Genomic DNA, 18,831 nt, shown 5'->3' on the forward strand with positions numbered 1-18,831 from the left:
TAGATGTTTATAATGGTAGACACTGCTGTGATTCAGCTTCTGGAAATTAAAAGGCATTCCTAATTTATCGTAATACTTTGCCGGATACTTTAATTGCATCAATTTCTTCGCTAGGCGTCCGTGACAATTCATGATAACCTTTTGGAGAACTTATGATTAAAAAGCACTAGAAAATATGACTTTGTTTAAAATGAATTGGGTGGTCTTTTTATAACTTCATGTTCATATTCAAAGGTGATATACGAAAATGAAACCAAAAACTGCAACAAATTATTTCTAAATCATTGTTAGCAAAGTATCTTTTACTCCGCGAAGAAAAGCACCCGAATAACCGCAAAACGAAGGCAACGATGCGTCTCCTAATCCCAAAAACCAAACAGCTCGAGAACAGCGCCACCATTGCGCGCGCGACTGATTTCCCACCACCGTTTAAGATCGGATCTTTCGTGAGTTTCAATTGCCCAAAAACCGCACCATCCAAAAATGCTCAAAATATAGACAAATGCACGATCACACGGATAGACCGGCTGAAATCGAAACAGAGCACATGTACGATAATAGATAAACCATAGATAGTGATCGGCGTGCGGCGTCGAACGGTCGCAATGATGATGATGACGATCCGTGTTTATCATGTGTGTGTGTAGTACGATCGTTCACAGGACCGTGAAATAATAGGGTAACCCCCCAATGCCAGCGGCACAGCGGGTACCGTCGATCGCTTTTTCGTTTGGTGCACTGTTGTACACACTCACTTTTTTGTTTGGCTTTGGCAGGTTCGATTCACCTGTGATCGCGATTTATTGCCGGGCCGCAACAAACTGATTGGCGGAAAAACGTGCCACTCCAGCGGTGGACAGCGCGCCAACCAGAAGAAAGCGCGAGCGGTAGAGAAAGGAAAAGAGAAAGGACGAAAAGTGGCCGGAAAAAATGGAAAATCGGACCATATTGCCTCGCTCGCTCCTTCTGCTTCCGTTTTCTTTTTCCGCCACTGCTCTGCCCACTTCCAGCCAATGGCGGTGTGGATGTGTGTGTGTATGTGTGTTTTCTTCCCGTTTTTAATTTCCTTACAATCACTGTCTTTCCTGCTCTGTGTCTCGTTTTTTTTTTGTTAGTTGGTGCTTTTCTAACGCAACGCACACACAAACGGGGCAATGCTCACAACAACAACCCCGCTAGATGCGGGGGAGCCGTGCCTGCTTCCTCTATTTCTATTCGAGCGCGATCGACACGCTAAAGCGACGTTGATGATCCACCGAAGCAAGCGCCAACCAACCGACCAGAGCGCCGGCCCAACCGACCGACCAGAGCGCACGGACCAGTCATGCAAAGCGAAAAGTAAATGCAAACCCCGATGCCGCCAGTTCCGACCAAGCGATCGCCACCCCCGCCCCACCCCCTTCTTCCTGTCCGAAAGTACGTCCCTTTGCCAGTGTGTCTTTCTTTCTCTGTGCATCGTGGTCGCTTGCTGAAACATTGTAATCAAGGCCGCTGGATCTTGAAGTTTGTTAGTTGTCGCAGCAAAAGATGTGTCTGTGTTTCAAAAAGCTTCTAGCCAACAAAACAAAAACTAAACGAACCAGCCCATGCAAAGGAAGGGAAGGAGAGGTTTATTCCAATTCTGAAAGATCGTTTTCGTAATTACATTCGATTCTGACTGACACGAGAGTTTTGCCCAAGCAAATCTTTCTGCCCGCAGCTGCACGAAATATCGAGATCAAGAAAGAACCTATGGAAAGCGGAAATTATTAGTTTAGCCACGGGCACCGGGTATGGACCGCCGCCCGCTCTCCTCCCAGCTAAAAGCTCGTTCGTTCTTCCTTTCCGAGAGTAGATCATGCAAGCGCAATCATTCCAGATGGTTGCACACACAAACTCACACAGCCACACAATCCTTCATCTCTACCCTCTTTTCGGTATGTTGAAAATAAAAAGGTAAATGCCGAAAAAAAATAAACACACACACACTAGAACTCGCATTCATCAATTAAATCTCAGCCTAATAGAGGGGATGGGATAGCCGATGGGCACTGTTGAGAGAGAGAGATACAGCGGGGCAAAAGTGTTTGCGGATCACGTGCGGATCTTGGCAGTGCCGGAAGCGCACAAATGTACCAAATTCCTGCCCAAAAACGAGGGAGAGCCCAGAATATGGAGCACGCGAAGAAGCTCGTTTCGAAGCGGAATCGGTTCGATCAGATAGAGAGTTGATCCAACACAGCGAAACCGAAAAGTTTTCACAGTCCACTAATAAACGGGGTGTTGCATTGTTTCGGTACCAGCCGGGCGTCGGAAAACAATGGAAATTGATGTACATGTTTGTACACACTGCACGAGAAACCGTTCTTATTTGTGTTAGTTCAATCAGCAGTAAAATTGAAACAGAAATAATCGAACGAGATTTTATATGAAACTGAAATGATGAAATATTTAGAATATGCGCCTTTGATGAGCTCAAAACGCATGACGCAACCGCGTACGTGTCATCTACCGACTTGGAATAGCAATTAAGGCAACCGAAACCCCCGAACACATCGTCGTCGGCAGCGTCTGCACATCGAGCAGTAGCAGTAGTGGCGATCAACATATGGGTACGGTTGACAAATTGGTCGGTTAAACGAAAATAAATTACCCACACTCAAGAAAACATCAGCATTAACATCTGGTTAGAGTAAGCCGCCTGAATAGCCGCCCAGTGCAGCCACCCCATTTAAAATCAGTTAAAATTTTAAGAGAGACACGCAAAGCAAGCCGCACGTTCGCACTGTCGCGACGCTGTGGTGCTGGTTGGAAATTATTTATGACCCAGCCAGGCAAATGGTGGCGTGAGTGTGTCATTTTTCTTCACTTCGATCCACTGGCAAGTGTCGCGATCAGCGCGGCCATACTGAATCAGCGATCGGGAAAGAAAACATTAGATTGCGTTCCATTGGATTTGAGCTGCAAAAACATTCCTGAGCGAGCGCGGATGCATTACTGTTTCGAACAAAATCGTAAATGAAACGAACGCCTTCCGAACGCTGGAAAAGACGGTGCACAACAGTCACGATAAATCCAATTAAGCTGCAAAGAGGACCACATGCTTTCACTCACCCGTCCCCCTGAAAGCGCTCGTTTAATGCACCGCTAATAGAGACAATTTTGATATCCACTGACTGTTTTCGGGGGGTGAGGGTGAGGTGGCAGGCCAAATACTGTTTACCGCACCCCTTCATCTATACCATTTCAATCGGAAACTACCGTTTTCTATTCTTCTGCTTCTTTATCGTCACTGAACTGTTTCCCGCAACACAACAGCAGCAGTTATGACTTGCACCACCACCTGTCGTTGCGAAAGGTGAACTTTCTTCTGAAAATGATAAAAAAAACGAGATCAAATCACGTATGCCACCACCAGCAGGCACCACCACACCACAACATCACACCACCCTCCACCATCGGCTGCTTCATACGGTACCATATTGTGACCATATTCCATAGCGCACAAGGTGCACAACATGTGCTGGTGGTAGCTGCGAGTGCCACAAACCCGCAAGGGTTGTAGCTGCAAATCCATCAGGTGTGAAAATGTACGCCTTCACGTTGGGAGACGGCGAACGAAGCCGCTTCACACGCGAAACGGAAGATCGCGCCGATCGTGCTGGGGAATGGGTGGGGAGCCAGTAAAAACGGTTGTGTGTTCATACCTCATCGAAACGAAGAAAAATCAAATCAAACCTAACGGTGCCACCGCCTCGGTCCGCGGGCGAAGCGAAAGCACGCGAGCTGAAGACGATCTTGGGCTCTCATAGACCATCCCATTTCGGAAAGCCTTTCACTGCTACCGGAGCGCGGTGGTCGGTGTTGCCCGGGCGAAGGCTAATGTTAGACAAAGTGACGGCTGGTGCGGAACGTGCGATTCATTCACTCTGCTTCGACCACAGCCGGACGGGGTGTGTCGATAACAAAAATTACGTCTTTGCACCTGTGAAGTTAGTAGAGTACCAGAAGCAGAACTCTTTATCGTATGGTTAAGCAGTTTGAAATTCTAGCTACTATTCATCGCATTACACCAGTGCTAAAAAGAAAGGTTATGATAGCAACTTTCAGTGCGATCCACAGGGAGATTCATCGGTAACACAAAAAAAAAGTTGCAATTTGCTCTAACAGCGTGATCACTCCCATCGTTAACGATTGTTTACATTCCGTCCCGCGAACGCTGAAATCATTGCGGCAGTGGCACGCGGTATGCCCGTACACGCGTTTTGTTTAACGAGCTACGAACGAGTAGAGCTGTCCATTCATATGGGGCTCGGCGCCAAGTAACATCAACAATTCATCGCGGGAAGGTCTTGCTTCCCAGCTCTTATCAGCATTGTTTAGGTATTGGGTTTTCTCGGTTTACATGAATACATACAGACAGACCTGTAACAAACACCGTTCTTACGATGATCACGAGGTAATCATCCACCAAAGTGTCATTTCAGTTCTAAATTCGTTAGTGATTAAGGTAACTTACTTAACAGCTGCATTCAAAACTATCAGATAGCGATTAGATTGAATAGCAGTTGAAACCATTCAAAAAATATATATATTTAAATAGTTTAAAGAATGCATTTCTTAATTTTAATAACTATGCAAACGAAAAAGTGAAATCTATCATCAGCATTTGTTTTTAAATAGTAAAAGACTCGCCACCCTCTTTCTCTATCTACATAAACCGGTTGTGTCCAATCAACCACAAAATATTGTTTCCTCAGTCCCCACAGGTAGCGAAGCGTGCAACGAATTGCAACGCAGAGAGCCCTTGTTTACAATCCCAATGATCTGATTACTAGACGATTGTACAATTTACTCATTGCTCCCCGGTTTCGTCACAGGTTAATTGGTACAAACGTTGTCGCAGTACGGCACGTACACACGATGTTGCAGGAAAACGACATTTAATGTCATAACAGAACGTACATTAGGGCAGACCTTTTAGTTTTATTCGAGGTAAGCCTACGATAGCGAAGCAACGAAAATACATAATAAAATATGTTACTTTCAATTAACAGGAATTTACATACGAGTTGTGATAAAAATAAATTCTACCACAGTTTCTAGCAAATGCATGAAAAACATAGATCAAAATAATCTGCAAGAAACAAACCAGTGTTGATGATGATTCCCGAGGCGAACAAAAGCGCGATGGAATCAACAAACACATATTCCCGGATGCACAGCGATGGTCTAATTACAGTCTTCTTTCAACACCGGTACTGCGCGGTGTGTTGTGACTCACAGCCACCAGAAACGTATACCATGGATAGGATGAAAAACGCGATCGGAAATAACGTTCTGCGTCAGCGGGGTTAGCGCAAATCACTTCATCGAGGAAGCATACTGGCGAAGAAAACCTGCTTGTTCTTACGGTTGTGCGAGATAAATATTTTACTAGAATATATTCCGCTAGGTAAGCGCCTCATAGTATAACATTTTTTTTTCAAAGCCTCAAAAGTATTTATACGAAACAGTTGCATTTTCAATGTAAATTCATAAAATCGATAAATAGATTAAATTAAGGGGCGGTCCCGTGGTACAGTCGTCAACTCGTACGACTCAATAACATGCCCGTCATGGATTCAATCCTAGAATGCACCGTCCATCCATAACAAAGGACTGACTATCCGGCTGCGTTGTAATGAATAAAATTTCGAAAGCCTCTGTATAGGCCGGCATGTCCACCTAGGACGTTACGCCAAATAGAAGACGATTAAATCGATTTCATCATCATCTGAATACAGCGATTTGGGTTTAATTTGCCAATGGTAGACGCAATGACGCTTTTACCGGACAGGACAGTAGGACAGCCTATTGTTCCAGATCTACTTCGTTAGCTTGTGAGAAAAGACGGCGTATTGTATCTCGCAATCCCTCTACGGCAAATACTTTCAACGACCGTATCTGTATCGAAGCTTCGTTTTACAAAAGTAGTGAATATTTTGACACGTTTTACGCAACTGAAACAAAACGAGACTTACCGGGAAACTTTCGAATCGCGTACAGCACAAACATGGACGTTAAATATTCGTTGTATCCTTCCCACAAACCATCACTAGCTAATATAAGCAAAAGATCATCTTCCGTGCACTGATTTAACGATACAGCCGGGTTTGCCGTCACGAAGGGTTTGTAGAAACGGTTGCCTAAAAATTAAAAACAAAAATCAACAATTAAGCACTGGCAATCTCAAGTAAACCCCAACAATATATTCGAACATACCAATCGCTCGTGTAATGGCCAGCTGTCCACTAACACGAAACTGGCCATTCCAGGGAATTACGCATCCTCCCTCCCGATCAATACGTTCCCGCTCGTCCTGTAACACAGATACCGGAAGGTTAATGATCAATTACAAATTCTGATTATACTGAACATCCCACACTTACCGGATCGGACGCTACATGGGTAGGATGGACGATCCGCTTGTAAACCCCCTCGCCCGGATTTCGTCTCACGAGAATGGCCTGGGAATCGCCGACCCAAGCTACATCGATCCGCTGCGAACGTGTATGATGTACACAGGCAACGGCCGTGGATCCACTGTTCAGGTGCTGCAAGGGGACGAGAATAAATGACATTAAAAAATGCTCCCCACATTACACAAACTCTGCCCCGTGTATCGTCCTGCATACATACATGGTTTTCACACTTTTCCAAAAACAATTGATCAGTCTTAAGGAACCCATCCCGGAACGCTTGCTCCATGTCGTGCGGATAGTGTTCGCTCTGCGCAATGTAGTAGTGCAGGTGGGAGGCCGCAAAGCTGGCCGCCTCCTGGCCACCGTGCCCATCGTACACACCGTAGAAGGCGGTCGGTTCCGTGTCCTTCGTGCGGAACAGCGTGTTAAAGTCGGGCAGGCACACGTGCCGGTCCTCCATCGTGCGCCGGCGATGCTTCAGTCCTCGCGAAAAGTGAACCTTTGGCCCGTGGGCGATGGCACCCCCTCCAGCCGCCCCATCCGGCTGATCCGTGCCCAGCTGGGCGAGCAGATTGTTCAGCTTCGCATTGTCCAGCAGTCCGAGGCAGGTTTGATTTACGCGTAAAATTACTTCATGGTTCAGCTGGAGCGTGTTATACTCTGCAGGCAAACAAAAAGGCAAACAAAAATTGAACTGTTAAAAATACGTATAACGTGTGTGTGAGAGGAGTGTGTGGCTGTTAATAAAATCCAACAGCTCTGCCCTAGTTTGCTGCTTGGCCCGTTACTTTATGACGAACCGGCACCCGTAAACACACCAGGCAGCGAGAAGCAGCGGGCGTACCGTTACCACACCACCCTCCTTGCCCCCCCTCCCGGCACCATACTTACCCTGGCCGTTTAATCCGCAAGATTTGGGATTTTCTTTGCAATTGCTCAGCACCTCTTCCAAAACTGTGCGTATTATTAGCGGCAAGATGCACTGCGGACAACCGCTGCGGGATGGGGAAACAGAAGCAAAAGAAGAAGAAAAATATTGTAAACAAATGCATTTTTTTGTAATTCTTATTTACACATCTTCAAAAAACACCCCCGATTGGAAGGTGTTTATTATGAATGAATAAAAAAGTAAAATAAACATTTGAAAACAAAGATGACATCAATGTTTGAGCGACAGACGCCCTTGCTTGCACGTATGCTAAATGCCACCACTGTATATCACATGTCGCGCCTTCGCCAGAGCGTTGGTACGTGTGTGTGTGTGTGTGTGGTGCAATGGTCTCGCAGCACACCACCACATACAGAGTGATTCCGCGTATAATAACAAAAATGACTCATGTGCGTGTCAGCAAAGGGCATGTTTTCAGGGGTGGGGGGGATATCGGGGAGGGAAAGGAAATTGTCGTGAATGTTTTGGCGACTCATCGCGCTGCTATTTACACTTGCACAGCTGCGTGCGTAAAACTGACACCATTTACCACCTCCATCAACGTTATCCTGTTGCAGTGGTTGCAGTTACTTACAACTGATCCAAATACGTTCTAATCCAATCGATGATGGCGGGCTCGATTTCGTCCTGCTTCAGGTGGTAGATCGGCACCCACACGGGTAGGGGATCGTCCGGGTTGGCGTTTGTTTGGAAGCAATCGAGAAAAACCCGCGCCTGCTCTAATGGATCCATCGCGCGCGGAAAACAGGCACACACTGGTGAGGAGGCAGTAGTAGTAGTAGTAATCTATGTCGTAGTAGTAATAGCAACTGACCACGGGAAGGCTTCTTTCCTTCCGAAAAGTTACAGCAGCTCCTGGCAGTGCACAACCAATCGAAATCACAACGCTCCAAAAGCAGAATGAAATCTTTTCACACAAAACAAGCACACACACTTTACTTAAAACGCTAAATACACACACACATTAAACACTATGCACAATTTTTGTATACTTTCAAAATAATACTGTCACAAGATTGATCGTTGAATGAAATCGGTAGAATAATAACGCAGAGAAGGAGATACCGCTGTAGATACTACGGATAGAGCACCGACCGTAAGGTGGGGCCGAACGGAACTGGGCTTTCCTTTCCGCGGCCGATGATAATCACCGCCGCTTGTCGAGGGTGTAGCAGAGAAGCGAAGCGGCGTGGGTACGAGATGTACCGGGGGTGTTGCGGGAGGATGTTACTGTTGCTTCGATTATCACCGTTAGCGCTGCACCATCCGTCCTGCCTCTGTTTGCCCACCCCTTTTATGTACAGTTGTGTACGCACGCACCCAATGCGAGATATCGTTGGGGCTAAACACACTTGCTGCTGCTGCTGCTGGTGGTGCTGCGCCCGATACAAAACACTTGCGCTCACACACACGTATACACTCGCACACAAACGATAACAGCACGGGTACTGGAATGACGATCGAATTTCACACACGGTCGTGCCCGTGACGGATTTCCGTCACTCGCAGCACAATCAGAAAAAGAAGGGACGAAAACAGTGACTGGTGTTGTTGAATTGTTTGCTGCTTTCTTGTCACACAACCGCCGTTACTACCGTTCGCTATTTGCACAATCCACGTATTCCGCCGCTGCACTTCTCGCACAATTCCTGGCCGCCCGTGTTTGCTGGTGTTGTCGATAAACGCAATCGAGAATCATCAGCCCTTGGCACTGGAACGGAGGGGTTGGGAATGCGTCAAAAGACGAGAGAGAGCGAGAGACACCGATGTATGCAAACAAAGCCTGGAAGAGGTAGAGATTGCTGATCCGACAATCGCGTGGATGACAACTGAAATTTGTCGGAAAAGTGCTAAAGTTCGAGGCATTTGCAATTGTTTTGTTCGTTTCTCGTTTGGTTTATGTACTAAACACCAATGTATAGTATGTTATGGTTATTTTCATCCTCCAGTTTTATTTAAAATTTGTCTTTTTATCATTTTTTCCTCAATCCAACTGCGCCAACTGTCATTCTATCATGCCCGCAGTTTTCCAGCACGGCGCACAGTTGCCTTTGTCGGATAACGATTTTCCAATCAACCCCCCACCAGCCCCGTACCACACAGGCTCGGAGCTTTTCCCGAGTAGGGGGAGAAACAGAAAACGATACCTCAGAGCATCATCACCATCGGAATTTTCGTACTTGTGCCAAACGTTTACCTTGCTGGCTTTTACATACCCTACGCACCAGGAATTACAAACTATACAACGCACGTGTGCCAAATGAAGAAATAGCAGCCGCTTCCTACGTTCCTCTAAAACCAAAGCCAGAGTGAATTGTTGTTATCCTTTACCTCGTACCCTGCACAACTTACGCCAGGGGCGGGGGAATGTTTGCATCGCAGCAAGCAGTTCGCACAGCATCGAAGTACACTCATCCGGAAGAGCGGAACAGCACATCGAAGGATTTGTCTTAGTGCCATACTACTTTTTTTCTTTTCTTTTGTTAAAGAAAACGCGTAGAAGTCCATAGTCCAACTGTACAACGAAGTGATTTTCCCCGCGGGTGGGTGATAAAATAGATGTTGTTGATTTTTTCATGTCTTTTTTTTGTTGTATACATATTGCATGAGGCTTATCCACGGGATAAGGCTTTGGCAAAAGGATGCCTGCATTAAGGACTTTTTTTATCCACGGGTTGTTCTGCCCCTCCTTTTCCCCGTCAGCCTTGCATGACCTTCCTTTGCTTTTCATCTGCAACGTCTTGTAGGGAGCTTCGAGCATGCATATAGGATGTGATATTTAATTAATGTTTATTAACACGACTGTTTGGTTTATTTAAGCGTCAAAGTTAACTAATAAACTTAACTAAACGTGGTTATTGTTTCTCAACCCCCGCTTCATCCACTTTGCATGTGTATTATTTTGAAAGATAGCGTTGTAAATACGGTAGGATTTAATTTGTTGTTTGAAAAGCACTAAATTAAAAACGAAACCCGTACGCACCAAACTAGGCATACCAACCACCACGATGAGCAGGCAGCACTCAGCATGAGATGGAGTACAGCAGACACCGGAACAGTGGGATAGGCCTGTTCCAGTACCGCATCCAGTATTACCGTGACTACGACGAGGGCACGCTGCAACCGGCCGACGACAGTTGCATCTATTTGAAGGAACTAGACCACTACCGCACCAAAGCCAAAATACCATCCGACAGTGGCAAGAGCAACCGGAAGCTGCCGCTATGTTATCCGGTCGCGAAACCCGTCCCGACCGCACGCCCGCCCGCCGACACGGTCCCGCCGACAACCGATGCGAAGCGGAGTCCGTCCAAGGAAAGGTAACGCGTATTGTACATTCCCGAGACACAAGAACCGCTAGCTGCCGACTGAACCAACTGCTCAACTCTCTGGGCTCTGAACCTTTGCCTTCCAACCGTAGACACTTGGTACGCGTGGCCAACGCGTAAAACCGCTGCTGTATGTATCGCGCCCATTGCTAATCCAATTAGAACATCGTCACATACCCGTACGTGTGTATCGTTTTGCGGGGTTTCACGCCCCTTTGTAACTGGTGGACTTGGGTTGGTTTTGCACTCTGCACTTGGCCGATGCTGGCAAAGGGAACCTTTAAAAAAAGTGCACTCAGCAGTGGATTTCCACTGCCCTTTCCATGCGTGTTTGTGCACTGACGTAGCCGTAGTAGTATAGTACGTTTTACCAGCCACGATCCGCAAGGTCTGGCTACGGTTACCTCCAGCACGGTGGTCTCAGTCGGTATCTACTTGCGGTACGAGCAACTGCAACTAACTGCAGGTGTTTTTTTCTTCGTCTGGTTTCCGCCATCATTCCGCAGGACGGCAGAGATGACTGTTAGCGCACTACCGGGATCGGTCAAGCTGGAAGGTAATTATTGCGAGTGAATTGTAGTTTGTAGTTTCCGCTGTCCGCTTAATTGCCCGGAACCCGGGCGGGTCGTGAAGGGAAGGGCTTGTGCAATGTGTAAACTGCGCCCGCAAAACCTTTGTTTGTTTTCAAATGGATGACTGATAACAGATACTATCTCTGTGCGCGTGAGTGTGTGTATGTGTGTGTGTGTGTGTGTTTTAGTGTGCGATATCAGGTATAATTTAATATAGTGAGGAAAACCCGAATCACGTTTCAGCTAGCGTAGCACCTGGACATGAACTACCAAGCGTCTCCATCACGGTTTTAAAAATAGCTACATTTTAACGCAATTTATTAAATTATCAAATAACTTATTATCATAATCAGCATAAATTGCAGTCAGCGCTTTGGTAATTCTCAAAATATTGTTGTGTGTAAATTTAATCAAAATCAATCAATAAGTCCCTGATCTGCAATGCCAAACCGTGTTGGCGCCAAACCGCACCACGCTTTGACACGTTTCCATTCCATGTGTGTGTGTGTGTGTATATGTGTCTGAGCATGTCCTGCGTGGTGTGTTTTTTAAAAGGTTTCCCTTACCATCGATCGACCTTACGATTCCGAACGAATCGGCAGACACAAGGAGGGCAGAATCTCGGGCCCACACTCGCTCGGGCACTCGCTTGGGATTACGGAGCAATCACGTGAACCGGCGGTCAGGCGGCGGCGATGGGCTGCTGCTGTTTTGCGTCGCTCATCGATCCGGTTCGGGTCGGTTTATTCTCACGTGGCCAATAATGATGTCGTCAGTAGGCCCATCCTCCACCCTCTCCCCCTTTCCTCTTCTCTACTACCCACCCCCCCTCCTTCATTGCCATTCGTAGCGTCATCCGGACCGATGTCTACGTAAGACCGTATCGTGTGTGGTTGACATCCATTTGTGAAATTAAAAACCGACACCAAAAGCGAGCGAACAGGGTGGGAAAGAAGCTTCCATTTTTGAAAACAGCAGCAGCGGACTTTAAATTAATGTTGTGCGTTTGTTGAACAATACATACACGCACTATTTTCTGCTTGTTTGCAGTATGGGGCCCAGAGAAAAAGGTCGTCATCGAGAAGACGGAAAAGTCATCCTTCGGGTTTAGTATTGTTGGAGGAAAGGTAAGACGCGCGATGGTACTGTTTGCCACGGTTTTGTGTGTGTGTGTGTGTTTACACATTTTTGCATTTTTTCTCCCTTCAGGTCAATGTGGGTGGCGATGTTACGTCGGGACTGTTCATCAAAAGCATCATCCCGGAAAGTCCGGCCGACAAGTGTGGCGAACTGAAGGTGAATGGTGAACCGCTGGAACGGAAGCATTCCTCACTCTGTCTTAAGTTTGCCACCGCTGACTGTCCTTTTCTTTGTTTCGCAGATTGGCGATCGAATACTAGCCGTGAATGAGAACAGTTTGGAAAATGCTTCCCATGAGAAAGCCGTCAATTACATTAAAACTGCCAACGATCGCATCGTCCTAGTGGTTCAGAGCCTGGAGCGCACCGTCAGGGAGGTATGTATCCTCCTCTCAGGGCGCACCGATCGTTGACCCCCCCGGGTTAGTGTTTTAACTCGTCTTGTGTGGGCCTCATTACAGCAGACCAATCCAATGGTGCTTCAAAAGAAAGTTCCGCCACCAGTAACGCCGTCGAAAACGCCCGAGGTGGAGTACATCCAGGATGGCAAACCAAAGGTGTGATACAGCCGTACGGCAAAAGGGGGTATTCTGTACATCTTCAGCACTGATTGGGGGTTTCTTGTTGTGCTACATTTCAGAAACAACCCGTTGCAACACCGGAGGACAACAAGACACTTTCGGTGCCGAAAGCACGGCAAGAGTCTACCGGTAAGGATATGACGGTGCATGGACCCGCACTACGTAGACACTTACAAAACTCTGCTCTCTGCTCCACAGATTCCGAAAATTCTTCCGACGATGAGGAAGACAGCCGTGAGATGGAAGGCAAAACCTTTACCAAAGCTGGTGTGGAGGTAAGGTGCCCCCCGGGCTGGGGTGAACGTTTAATGTATCGCCCGCACCTAATGTCCCATTCCATTCTCGATTGTGCTTGGTGTGTAGATCGACCGTGCATCGGCTGGCAATACCAAGATCGGCGAAGAGGACGCCGAGGAGGAGGATGATTACGGCTACACGATGAGTAAGGCATCTTGACGCGTTGAAGATCGTGTGGCAAAGGGGTCAGTAACAGCGTAATCAAATGTGTTTGCCCTTTTCAACTTTGCAGAAAAGATAAAGAAGCGTTACGCCGGGCTGGGCGAGGTGGACGTCTGCACGATCTTGCGCGACAGTAACGAAACGTGCGGACTGTCGCTGTGCGGTCACCGGGACCGTACGCGGATGGCTTGTCTTATTGCGGGCATCAATCCGAAGGGTGCGGCCGCCGGAACATCGCTCACCGTTGGCGATGAAGTGCTGGAGGTTGGTTCAAGGGGTTTTCGGGCTTCATTAGTCCGATCCAATACTTAGTCGTTGTGCTACCGTTTCAGGTAAATGGAACCGTTCTCCATGGGCGATGTCATCTGAACTGCTCGGTGATGATCAAAAACCTGGCCAGTCCAACACTTAAGTTTATTGTGCTAAGGTACGGTGGCAGTGATGGCGATGAGGGATCAAGTTGAGGGGCCTTTTTTTACAATTTGCGTCATTACTTTCCAGAAAAAAGACATCTCCGGACGATATGGCAGTAAAACCGGTGAAGCATTTCCCCACCGATATTGACTATACGGTATGTATTGGTCCCAGCATACCTTCAACCATCGTAAACTTGCTCACTTGGTAACAATATCATTTTCTTTCACTTGTCTTGCACCCCATTTCGACGACGAACGACAGGATAATATTATGGAGAAGTTTAAGGACGTGAAAACAATCACCGTGAAAAAGGTTCGCATCGATTCAAGGCTTTTGGGACGAAAAAATAACATTCACCACTTTCTCCTACCACCCAATAACAGGGCACCTCCAGCTTGGGCATCATGATCATCGAAGGCAAACACTCGATCGCTGGTCAAGGCATATTCATATCCGATATTCAGGAAGGATCAACGGCGGAAAAGGTTCGTAAGACATTCAAATTCCCTTTTTCGCTGACATGCCGAATTGAATGGACACCATTCACATTGTCCATACCATCCGCAGAGTGGCCTAAAGATCGGTGACATGCTGTTGGCCGTCAACAGAGACTCGCTGCTCGGTTGCAATTACGAAACGGCCGCCGGTTTGCTGAAGAAGGCGGAAGGCGTCATTACGCTGAAGATATGCAATCCCAACAAGGAGAAAGAGTCGGAGAAACCGGCCAACGGTACGGCAGTACCGGGCACGACGCCGAGCAAGAAAAAGCCGGAAGAGATGGCAACGCTGGCAACGAGCCGGGCCGGCACACCGCACGGCACCAAGCCGGAACCGTCGCCTACGAAAGAGGTCATCGACCCGCTGAAGGCACCGATCAATGACAATGACTTCACCGTGATCGATATTCCGACCGAGGGTAAACCGCTCGGCATCATTGTGGCCGGTGGCTGTGATTCGCTGGTGAAGGTATGGGGACGGAACATTGCTGACATGCTGACACACATGTTGCGCTGGTGGTAAAACGCTGTACCTTTTTATGTTATTGTTTGCTGCAGTCGGGAGCCGCAGTAATGGACATTCTGCCGCAGAGTGTGGTGGAGAAGGACAATCGGTTGCAGATATTTGATCAGATAGTGGAAATCAACGGCTTCAAGGTGAACAACACTTGCACGAGCGAAGCTATCAAGCGCGCCGTCAAGCAGTTACACCCGAAGGTAGGGATAGTCGGAAGAGGGCAGCCATATCTTTCCGCCAAATACCAATTAATTGCTACGTTTCATGTTGAATAGGTCCGTTTGGTCGTGTACCGTGCCAACCCACCAACGACGGAAACGGTCGAGGTGGATTTGATGAAAAAACCGGGCAAAAATCTAGGACTGACGTTCCGTGCCGGCAATCCGAAGGGCATCGTCATCACCAGCCTGGTTCGTACGGGGGAGGTTAATCAATTACAGGGTTTTCCCCAGGGGTTCTCATAGTTGTGGGACACTTCCTTGACTCTTTCTTATGGGAAGTGAATTTCATATGATAGAAATTAGACGCTAGCATCCTATTTAGCAGGCTCCTTCGAAATTCTAGATGGAATTATTCAACAAGGGTGCTATTCCAATTACAATTCCAAGAGTCCAATTCCCATTACATTGCGTTCATTTCACGCAAGAAAGAGCCAATAAAGTGTTCTACAGCTATAAGAACTCGTGGAAACCCCTGTATGCTATTGTACAACTAACACAGAGCATCTCACTCACTTCGTTGCAGGTCCCAGGCGGTTCGGCAGAGTTTGACGGACGCATTCAGCTCGGTGATATCGTTTCGCATATCAACGGTGACAGCTTGGAGGCGGGCGGCATCGAACAGTGCGCTTCACTGCTGAAAACGGCCCAGGGCAAGGTGGGGCTGCGCATTTTGCGACCGAAGCTAAAGGAACGGTCGGTTTAAGTCTTGCTTCTATGGGCAGTAACGAGCAGCACACCGTGGACAAACGACGGGCTTCGAGCGTGCAATTGATTTAAAAAGAGAGAAAAAAAAACCCTAGCGATTTGTACATAGAATTGAATGCTTGCAACATATGCTCACAACATCTCACTCACCACACTACACTATTGATATTTTTAGCCAAATAAATATTCTGTTCTAGTAATAGCAAAATAAATGCCGTGCTTCATTCAGCTTTTTTTTGTTGTTGGTTGCTTTTGACAGATTCCTCTAATTGCCTAATAACAATGAATTGTTACAATTAAATGCTTCTCATAATTGAAAAACTTACACACTGTGTTACCATTCTCGCACGATACACTTCCACGGGTTTATTGATTGGCCTGGGCAGAACATCGGAACAGGGGGCGTCGTACCTTTTGCGCCCACCCCCCCCAATCTAGTCCCATGCCCACAGCTTAAATGTGCGATCGTACGACGCAGTCACTATGTACTGGGAATCGTGCGAAATGTCTACACCAACCAACCGTCCGTCGTGCCCGGAAAGCGTTTTAAGCGGTTGCCATGTTTTATCGGACCAAATCTGCAAAGTAAAACGATACACACGGAAATGGTTAGCTGCTGTTCTGTTAGCGTCTTAGCGCCATATTGCTCGTTACCTTTGCAGTTTTGTCGTAACTACTCGTCACAAGGAAGTTGCCACCATTTTTCTGATACTTTACATCCGAAATAAGGTTGAGGTGGGCGGGAATTGTGTACACCATTTGTCGTCTTCGCAAATCCCAGATCTAAAATGGGAATGAAATATGATAAAGCAAACATTCCGATATAACTGTGTCACAAAAAAAAAAACGGTTCCCTCGTTACCTTGCACGAATTGTCCTGACTGCCCGACGCAATGTGGTAACCATTGGGCGAAAAATCCACCCCATAAATCGCACTCAGATGGCCCTCGAGAAACATGATACATCTGCCCGTCCGCAAGTCCCACACTCTGCCAAACCCGTCCACACCACTTGTGAAGGAGAAATAAATATTAACTTCAAATCGAGTAACTCTCGCGATTTTACGCGCTCCCTGTACTTACCCAGTAACGCACACGCTACCGTCCACCTGGAAAGCGATACAGTGAACCGCCTTCGTGTGGCCTTCCTGATGCAGCACCTCCTGCTTCTGCTCCAGGTCCCACAGTCTCCAGGATGCGTCGTAGCAGGCCGTCCCCAGGAACCGACCGGAGGGATGGAATGCGAGTTTCGCCACCCGGTGCGGCACGTGCCCGCTGATGTCGGCAATCGACTCTTCGTTGTCGTACGCCCAGAGCTTAACGGAACCGTCGAAGCTACAAGAAGCCATCGCTACTTCCGATTTACTATCGTTGGCAACACCCGGCCGGAAGGCCACATCACTTACGTTGCACTTGTGCCCACGGAGCGTCTGCTTCAGGGTGCAGTCGGGTACGGACCATACTTTGCACAGGGAGCTCCTGTTGAGGCGCACAAGGAAGAGAAACAATCAACAACACATTTCAACCCACATAACTACACATCACCGTACTTACAAGCTGCAGGTCAGCAGTAGTGTAGAGTCCTCGTTGATGGTGCAGCCGGTGATTGGTCGGGTATCGCCGACCTGGCTGCATTGTGGCGCCAGCTGTTGGATCCGTTTCTGCAGCTCCACCATCCGGCCCGCCTTGGTGGCCGAATGTTGGCGTACCTTTTCGCTCGCCTCCTCCAGCCGCTTCTTGGCCCGGGCCAGCGAATAATTCGCTATCCAGAACCGTGCCACACGCAAACTTTCCGGCCCCTCGTGATACCAGGTCGATTCGTTCGTTTCCTTTTGCTGGCTTTTCGGTTTCTCCTCTTCCTTAGCCGGTTTCGCTGCCGGCAAACCCTTTTCACCAAGTCTGAGGAAAATGAAAAAAAAGAGAGAAAGAGAAAAATGAAAGATAAAAGGGTTAGCAGGGAAAAGTGAAAACCGGTTCGAGGAACAAGCAGCCAGCAGCGGCTGTACGTACGCCGAGAGCAGTTCTTTCAATCGTAACCGTCGATCGGCGGGACCTTCGCCAAAGTAACAGATGGGTTCGTTCAGCTTCCGCAGTGCACTCTTCACCTCACCGTCGTCCGTGCTGACGTGAATCAGTCGCGCTTTTTTCCTCCGCTCGAATTCCTCCAGCAGTGCTGCTTTCTCTTTGGCGCTAAAATGAAATGCAAGTGATTCGGAACAGAGGAAAGGTTAGCAAGAGGTGTGCTTTAGAGGCTACTGTTGTGGGGGCGGGAGATTATGTGAGTGGCGATACTTTACACATCCTCATCCAAGGCCATGTAGTCTGCGGTGGTTAGCTGGCTATAGTCGGTCCTTCCCGAACCATCCGCATCGTTGTCTTTCCGGTCCACATGCCATCGATCCGATTCCTCCAGCGAACCGTAGTGGATTGTTTTCGTCCGCTTTGCGTACACGCTCTGCTCACTGTCGGACATTGTGCTACGGGGATGTTTGCGCACGCGGGAAATAACTTGCACCTTTATTTAACCAGCAAAATGCCTTGAAATTGTTGCAGCGTGCACGATTCGCTTGTTGTTTTTCCGAACATCAACAAATTTAGAGCTCGCCGGCGTCATGAGCAGAGTGGCCAGATTATTTTTGCGGTTTTCGGTAGGCGCATCATAATTTTATCGGTAGTTTTCGGTAGGAGTTAAAGATTTTTTCGGTAGTTTTCGGTAGGCTTTGAAGTGTTGAGCGGGGGGGGGGGGCTTGTCGGAGATGGAAGTTAATCTGTCCCATGAAGAGCAGCACGAGAAAATAACATCTTTCATTTATTTAAAGGAGATAGTTTAGATTTGGTTCATAGCGGTCACATGAGGCCGTTCTGAAGTGTCGATCTGAAAATTGTACTAGGAAATTTAACCCAACGAATGATTGGGACGCTCTAGCAGCAATAGAACGCGACATCGAACATGAAAAATATATGGAATTTTACATGTTCGATGTGATAACCCACAAATCGAAC

At 47.5% G+C, this 18,831-nt stretch overlaps 3 protein-coding genes and 1 long non-coding RNA gene across 6 annotated transcripts in view; 2 read left to right on the forward strand and 2 right to left on the reverse strand.

The window, feature by feature from the left end:
• Positions 1–9,117, reverse strand: part of LOC121590296 (histone acetyltransferase KAT6B-like) — a 42,625-nt gene extending 33,508 nt beyond the window's left edge. Inside the window, exons 1-7 of the mRNA XM_041909812.1 lie at positions 8,207–9,117; positions 7,967–8,147; positions 7,335–7,438; positions 6,661–7,103; positions 6,411–6,575; positions 6,244–6,340; positions 6,003–6,167 (exon numbers count right to left, since the gene is read on the reverse strand). Coding sequence (XP_041765746.1) covers positions 6,003–6,167; positions 6,244–6,340; positions 6,411–6,575; positions 6,661–7,103; positions 7,335–7,438; positions 7,967–8,124 — 1,132 coding nt within the window. The 5' untranslated portion in view covers positions 8,125–8,147; positions 8,207–9,117. The remainder of the gene's footprint in view (positions 1–6,002; positions 6,168–6,243; positions 6,341–6,410; positions 6,576–6,660; positions 7,104–7,334; positions 7,439–7,966; positions 8,148–8,206) is intronic.
• On the forward strand, positions 3,512–5,884 carry LOC121590302. The gene is made up of 3 exons (XR_006004404.1): positions 3,512–4,489; positions 4,860–4,974; positions 5,037–5,884. It is a non-coding gene; the product is annotated as an uncharacterized LOC121590302 (long non-coding RNA).
• Positions 9,118–9,465: 348 nt separating the features above from the next.
• On the forward strand, positions 9,466–16,037 carry LOC121590298 (inactivation-no-after-potential D protein). 2 transcript variants are annotated; one of them, XM_041909827.1, is made up of 19 exons: positions 9,466–9,935; positions 10,384–10,712; positions 11,228–11,277; positions 12,344–12,420; positions 12,503–12,589; positions 12,675–12,809; positions 12,897–12,989; positions 13,073–13,142; positions 13,212–13,288; positions 13,377–13,455; positions 13,543–13,736; positions 13,805–13,899; positions 13,974–14,043; positions 14,151–14,201; positions 14,273–14,374; positions 14,457–14,855; positions 14,945–15,103; positions 15,179–15,313; positions 15,648–16,037. In XM_041909827.1, the coding sequence occupies exons 2-19, from the start codon at positions 10,426–10,428 to the stop codon at positions 15,825–15,827; spliced, it is 2,340 nt and encodes a 779-aa protein (XP_041765761.1). In that variant the 5' UTR covers positions 9,466–9,935; positions 10,384–10,425; the 3' UTR covers positions 15,828–16,037. The 2 variants fall into 2 exon arrangements, with proteins under 2 accessions (XP_041765761.1, XP_041765760.1); XM_041909826.1 differs by having other exon boundaries at positions 9,467–9,935; positions 12,894–12,989.
• LOC121590299 (U4/U6 small nuclear ribonucleoprotein Prp4) lies at positions 16,027–18,432 on the reverse strand. 2 transcript variants are annotated; one of them, XR_006004403.1, is made up of 8 exons: positions 18,126–18,432; positions 17,839–18,018; positions 17,383–17,727; positions 16,912–17,307; positions 16,692–16,839; positions 16,484–16,612; positions 16,156–16,407; positions 16,027–16,102 (listed from the first exon to the last, which is right to left on the reverse strand). XR_006004403.1 is itself a non-coding variant. In XM_041909828.1 (7 exons), exons 1-7 carry the CDS (start codon positions 18,299–18,301, stop codon positions 16,264–16,266), a joined length of 1,518 nt encoding a protein of 505 aa, XP_041765762.1. In that variant the 5' UTR covers positions 18,302–18,432; the 3' UTR covers positions 16,027–16,263. The 2 variants fall into 2 exon arrangements, 1 of the variants encoding a protein (XP_041765762.1); XM_041909828.1 differs by having other exon boundaries at positions 16,027–16,407.
• Positions 18,433–18,831: the final 399 nt, after the last annotated feature.

The sequence above is a fragment of the Anopheles merus genome, chromosome 2R (genome assembly GCF_017562075.2).
Source record: "Anopheles merus strain MAF chromosome 2R, AmerM5.1, whole genome shotgun sequence".
Classification (NCBI taxonomy): Eukaryota; Metazoa; Arthropoda; class Insecta; order Diptera; family Culicidae; genus Anopheles; species Anopheles merus.

Bases quoted from the DNA above. Each gene is read 5' to 3' on its own strand.
- LOC121590298 (XM_041909826.1), top strand. From the start codon at position 10,426: ATGGAGTACAGCAGACACCGGAACAGTGGGATAGGCCTGTTCCAGTAC. The intron at 12,990-13,072 runs GTGTGATACAGC...GCTACATTTCAG, and splicing joins TCCAGGATGGCAAACCAAAG to AAACAACCCGTTGCAACACC. The intron at 15,104-15,178 runs GTAGGGATAGTC...CATGTTGAATAG, and splicing joins TCAAGCAGTTACACCCGAAG to GTCCGTTTGGTCGTGTACCG.
- LOC121590299 (XM_041909828.1), bottom strand. From the start codon at position 18,301: ATGTCCGACAGTGAGCAGAGCGTGTACGCAAAGCGGACGAAAACAATC. The intron at 17,308-17,382 runs GTAAGTACGGTG...GCGCCTCAACAG, and splicing joins CTACTGCTGACCTGCAGCTT to GAGCTCCCTGTGCAAAGTAT. The intron at 16,840-16,911 runs GTAAGTACAGGG...CTCCTTCACAAG, and splicing joins GGTAGCGTGTGCGTTACTGG to TGGTGTGGACGGGTTTGGCA.